Source organism: Triticum dicoccoides, chromosome 4B, assembly GCF_002162155.2.
Source record: "Triticum dicoccoides isolate Atlit2015 ecotype Zavitan chromosome 4B, WEW_v2.0, whole genome shotgun sequence".
Lineage (NCBI taxonomy): Eukaryota > Viridiplantae > Streptophyta > Magnoliopsida > Poales > Poaceae > Triticum > Triticum dicoccoides.
The window spans coordinates 613,275,043-613,280,844 of record NC_041387.1 but is presented as its reverse complement, the minus strand read 5'-3'; the positions used below and the strand labels follow the sequence as shown (position 1 = coordinate 613,280,844).

General features: G+C 44.9%; 2 protein-coding genes across 2 annotated transcripts in view; both read right to left on the bottom strand.

Annotated features, from left to right (window-relative positions):
• The window catches only part of LOC119292890 (protein SHOOT GRAVITROPISM 6-like), a gene marked incomplete at its 3' end in the record, with an annotated part of 20,211 nt that extends 16,692 nt beyond the window's left edge, over positions 1–3,519 (bottom strand). Inside the window, exons 1-9 of the mRNA XM_037571564.1 lie at positions 3,387–3,519; positions 3,205–3,295; positions 3,056–3,110; positions 2,819–2,950; positions 1,858–1,929; positions 1,053–1,143; positions 874–969; positions 666–744; positions 519–582 (exon numbers count right to left, since the gene is read on the bottom strand). Of these exons, the coding sequence (XP_037427461.1) occupies positions 519–582; positions 666–744; positions 874–969; positions 1,053–1,143; positions 1,858–1,929; positions 2,819–2,950; positions 3,056–3,110; positions 3,205–3,295; positions 3,387–3,429 (723 nt within the window). The remainder of the gene's footprint in view (positions 1–518; positions 583–665; positions 745–873; positions 970–1,052; positions 1,144–1,857; positions 1,930–2,818; positions 2,951–3,055; positions 3,111–3,204; positions 3,296–3,386) is intronic.
• Positions 3,520–4,755: 1,236 nt separating this feature from the next.
• LOC119291768 (uncharacterized protein SYNPCC7002_A1590-like) overlaps positions 4,756–5,802 on the bottom strand; it is a 3,616-nt gene continuing 2,569 nt past the window's right edge. The window contains exon 6 of the mRNA XM_037570577.1: positions 4,756–5,046. Within this exon, the coding sequence (XP_037426474.1) occupies positions 4,975–5,046 (72 nt within the window). The 3' untranslated portion in view covers positions 4,756–4,974. The remainder of the gene's footprint in view (positions 5,047–5,802) is intronic.

Here is a 5,802-nt window from a genome sequence, read left to right as displayed (position 1 = left end):
GTGGATTTGATCGACAGGTCACCCCATGCACGCTGCACTACTGGCGGCACCTAGCTATTAGAGGCCGGGGTGAAGTAAAGTCAGGTGTGACCCTTCTATGGGCTTGTAAATAACTCTTTTTCCATCAGTGCAATGGGCTTGCTTTTTCGCGCTTTCCAAAAAGATACTCTCCGCAAGGGAAGTTCTCGCTTGATACATAAGCACGTGTTACCAAAACAGTCATAGCATGACTTGACATGCTATTCTGTGTGAACATTCGATCTCAGTGCATTGTGGTGCTTACAAAATGCACCATTAATAGCCCAATAGCCTTGATAATGGTGGATCGGAATATATTGAGCCATTACAGAAAATGTTAGTATGTATCAGTTTTATTGGCAGGTAGGCATTTCCAATAACATGTACCAAAGTTATTTTTGTACTTAGGTAACTTTTCTACTGATAAACATGCTCCTATTAGTCGATACACTATTACTATTGAAACAGGTGTAAATATCAACAAACAATCAACTGTGTACCTTCAGATCACGGGAGCCCGTCCATACTTTTAGAAGTAATTCAAATACTGAATTCATGAAGGACCTGACAATGGAATATTGTGCAGATGGCAAACCAGCTTCCATTACTTTAATGCTGCAAATGATCTTTGTCAAATTGAAACTTACATAACATCGTCATCGAAAGGAAGCCCTGAAGAGGTGTCTCCTATATACACCCATGCAGCCTGGCACCAACACTTCAATGCTGCAAAGGAAAACATGGTATCAATTAATTCAGAAGCAAGAACGTATATATTTTCAGAAATTTCCGGAAATATATGAGTACAAATGAGAGCATAGACTGATAGCTGAAGGAAATTGCAAAAGGAAGTACCATTTGCAAAAACAGGTCGTTGGCCGTCTCGTACACTTCCTAGGATAGGTAAAACGCGCAAAAGTACATCCTTCAATCGTGGAGTGAACTGCAGGGCTTCAAATAAGCAAGAACAAGTTGCAAATTCAGCAGCCCAACCAATTCAGGTGGAAAAATTAAATAAAAAGAATGTGTTTAACCTTCAGCAGATGCAAAGTCTGCAAGTATCTGTAACATGGCTGGCAAAGCAGAAGTTGGTCCAGAGAAGTAAAGAAATATCTCCTCCATCATCTACAACGTGTTAGGTCAGTACTTATCAGAATACTAGCAGAAAGGCACAAAATGAACAGTCGACTGATGATGGTCATATCCTTAAAAATACAAGTTCTCCTTGGGCAGTCATCCAAGAGAGGAGTGGGTATCCAGCAATGTAGACTTTGGGAAGAGTAAATGACTTCTGACATATAAGTTTACCAAAGCTAATGTTAACTCACAGCATTAATAGAACACTATTACTGAATTAACATGAAACTCAGCTACCTGGATATCTTCAGAAAATAAAGATTAGTGAAGAATTGCCAAATACAAAAGTTTGGTATTGAAACTTGCAACAGACTTGAGTGTACACCCAAAATAATTGGTGCTAGAATGCATATTCCGAAACAATAATTAAGTCATGCTTGCACTTACAGAATCCTTCAATCAATAACTCTCCAAGAGAAATGAATTTTTCTTAGGGGGAATTTACTCAGTAGCAACCAGAGGATGTAAAAATGCGAGAGATGGCACTGAAAAAGTGTTGCATCATGACAGTATCCACTATTGTTTTCTCAGAATATTATGGACACTTTGGGGTTTGGCCCTTTTAGCTACGCAGTGACCATGACCCCATTTTTTCATACCTAACAAATTCGACCTTATTGACGTAGCCTTACTCCTAGTAGTTGACATCTATAACAAGTTTATCCACAAACAGAAAGTATAATGGTTGTGCAAAAGGTATACCAAATCTGGGTCATGTGACCCAATGGCAACAAGAAGAGTAGCTGCCGCTCTTTGCCAATCAACATTGAAGTCCTGTTCACCAAAGAACACCACTAGATCAACCAACAGATAAACAAAGGCAGACAAAACAGAAAAACTAGAAAACAAATCAAAAGCTGTAAAAGGAAACATGATGCATCCTTGCCATTGCAGAGCACTAGAATAGCACCTATTGTAAACAGATAGCATTATGAATGTTCAAAGCCATGGCGGAAAGAGAAGAATAAACTTGAAAAACGGGCCATGATTCTTGGCTGCAGAAAATCAAGGCCGTTTCTGCAAATAAATAAATGCCTAGAGTTGAGATGTTTGGTGGATGCCAAAAATTACTTGAGTTAAGAAAGGTAGCTACACCCATTACATCAATCTGAAGTTAAGAACCAATAGATGTTACAGAAGAATGTTACGCGCACAAATAGGAGTGATAATAAAGTACAGAGCATAGAAACTTGAAAAATACATAAATATTGAGTTTCAAAAAAATCAGACTGTAACATACAGTTGAAGTATGCAACAACTCATTGAGCGGTAATGAACAAATCACTCCAGCTTCTGAGGAGGCAGTGGGAAACCTTTTAACTTGATGGTGCGATAAGTAAAGTATGTGATCGTCAAAACGTTTCATGGCATCTTATACTCAAGCAGGATCAGTTCATGAAAATAATTCAGTGTGACAGTCACAGCAGAAAAGCATGCCTAGTGTGCAAACCGTCTGACATCCCTATATATATATGGTAAGAACATTCATGTCAACTGTTCATCGAACCCCACAAAATCCCCTCTAGTTATGTAACGGGTGTCAGAAATGAAGGCGTGTGAAGCCGCAAAACAGTACTACCTCATTCCCAGCTCACCATTTTGTATTCAGCTGGAAGAAGAAGAAAAAAAGACAAGGACACAGGCTGAAAGCGTCCAGTAATACCTTTGAGCTAACAATCTCGGCGGTGGCAATCTTGGCGATTTTCCGGAGGAACTCGCGCTCAGCATCCAGGCGGTCGAGAGCCCTGACGGCGGAGGCCATTACGAGGAAAACCCCGGCCATGTTGCCAAAGCGCTGCAGCAGTCGACATCAACCAGAACCAATTCACACCCAGAGCCGAAGCGAAACGGAAACGCGCGCCCAAAAATGAACAGGATGTTTTGGCGCAGAGGAGCTTACCCGGTGGCCGCCCCGGGAGACGGTGGCGCAGCAGTCGAGGACGAGCAGCGGGTTCCTGCACCCGGCGACAAGCAACGAGCGACGGGTTAATCAATCAATCAATCATGCGCCAGCCAGGGCCAGGCGGCAGAAATCGCTGGGTTACTCACAGCGGCGCGATCTCGCGGAGCGCGGCGAGGGCGGAGTCGCGGGCGCGCGGGGAGTCGTCGGCGAGGGAGGCGACGAGGACCTGCACGGCCTCTGCGAAATGGAGAGGCGGGGAGCGGGTCAGAGAGAGGGCGAGGGTGCTGCGGAATCGGAGACGGGGCGGGGGAGGAGGGCGTGGTCTCACCGAGCGCCGCCGCGGACGCCGCGGCGGAGGAGGAGGACGCCATGGAGGAGATCCGCGGCGCGGCGAGGAGGCGGGGCGGGGTGGAGGGAGGGACAGCTCAGAGAGGTTCGAGTCCCGGGTGGCGTGACACGATGGGGGGTGGTGAGGTCACTCCGTCTCCATCCGTGCCGCCGAAGGGGGCCGAGGGAAACTGACAAGGAGAAGCGGAGGGATTGAACCACAGTTGGATGGGGGGCCTTGATCTCGACCCATCGGCAGCGGAACGTGCCGTTGCGCCCGTCCGTCGTTACACGGCCGTACTCTTCCTCTCGGCCTTCTCTGGCCTCAGCAGTTTGCGCAGGGGTTCAGGCCCTGTTTATCTGAATATTCATTCACCCTACGGCAGCATCTTTCAGCTAAAATTCCACTGTCTCCATCAGCATCTGTGGTAACTTTGAGATGACAAATCTACTCGTTTTGAAGTGGGGATCAGGACTCTGCTCCTACGTCAGGAGGTTGATTTTTTTATTATTATTGAAATTCGGACGTCGCTGACGAGTGACGCGTGTGCCAAGCTGGGCGCACATATTTACGGCTTTGATTTGTGACTAACTTTGCCAAAGATTGTCACACCTAAAGTTAGGCAAGTTTGACCAACTTAAGTGAGTGTTTGGTTCAAGCCACATCTTAGGCAAGCCACACTCGGGCCTCACATGGCATACACGTGAGAAATGTGGTAAGATTCCCTTAGCCTTGCCAATTTGTGGCTCTCATTTTGATGAACTAACCCTAGGCAAGCTTGGTAAAAATATGTGGCAAAGTGTGGCAATGTTAGGCCTAGAACCAAACAGCCACTTAGTTGGGGGCGCACATAATTTATCACCAGGACAACCTTGTTGTGCTGGTTCTTTCTTTGCTTCAAGCATCAGCAAATAGCTTTAGCTTATCTATCTTCCATATATAATTTGGGCGATTAGGGCCAAAAATTATCTGCTCTCTCATCACTCCTTGCACTGAACTGCCCGCCTGCTGGTCGTCGGGTGCACATCGCCTTGCCAACCAACTCTGAACCGGAAAATTGCAACCAGATAGCCCCTCTAAAATTGCAACCAACTCTGAACGATTTTTTCACGCTGTGAAACCGGTACAGAGACACACGCACGTACTGCTGCCAACATCAATATCAGCGTTGCAAACACCGCTCTATACTTACACTGCTGGTAGCAGTGGCCTTGCAATTACTGTAGACCTAGTTAGCACTGACCATTGCCCTTGTAATTTGTAAACTGGATGCAGTAGTTTACCTCTACAGTTTGACTGTTTTTGCTCTATATATCTCTCACTTGCTCTCTCTCGTTTCCGTTTTTCTTTTCAGTTTTGGATCAACTGATGGAGAGATAAAATATCTATCTGTTCCAGCATAGTACAAGCAGTTTAAAACGAACCAGCAGAAAGAAGCGAGTGGATCGATCAAATGACAGTGGGATGACAATATACAAGCGCGGGAGTTTTCCAAGGGCAGACTATCATGAGGAGGAAGTGGATCATGTACGACCACATCAACTAGATTAATAAACAAGAAAAGCTATCATTACGCCTATGGTCAGCTTCATATTTCCCCAGTGCCAAGCGGTTTCCGTGAAGAATCGCCCGAGGCCCAAGCTTGGTAGTCTTTATCAAGCTGAAAGAAACAGCAACAAAAATCAGCAGATAATGTCGGGCCAAGTATCAACATAAATACAGCAAGTGGTTCAGGCAACAAATGGTTCGACTCGAGACACTTCCAGCTGGCATTAATCAGCATAAACTAATCCATATATGAACTTTTGGGGGTCATCTAGTTTAAACATGAGAAGTGATGATTGAACAAAACGCAAGTAAAGTAAAACTAGATCATACATGACAGTTCGGATATCGATGAATGTGGCAGAAGGAAATGTGATAACAGTAGCCATGCTGGCGGTCTCATCAAGAAAACGAGCGTTGGTAAGTGATAACCAATAAGCATGCGGATGCCTGCTCAATGGTAACTAACCAACCTGATGTTCTGCCCCTGTATGCAGCACCCAGCTGGAGCGAGTTATCGGGCACGGTAGGAGCGTCAGGCCTCCGTGCCGTGCTCCAAGTTAGTTGGCACATGCTAGAATATTAGTGTTCTTTAACGCTGCGGTAAGGCACGCTGTATCGCCAGGGTGTGGGCATGAATCCTTGTACCTTTTCTATCTACTATGCAACTGTGCGCAAGTATTCTGTGTGTTCTTGAAATATAACTAACGAACATAAATCTAGTTCATATACGAGTAATGAAATGAAGGAGACGTTGATTTCCAGAAAACAATCTTCTGAACTTGACGCACCATTACTTTATTACTTGCATAGAAGTAGAACAACACAGCCTTGAGTTTACTCCATCACGAAAATATATGAGGTTGTAATG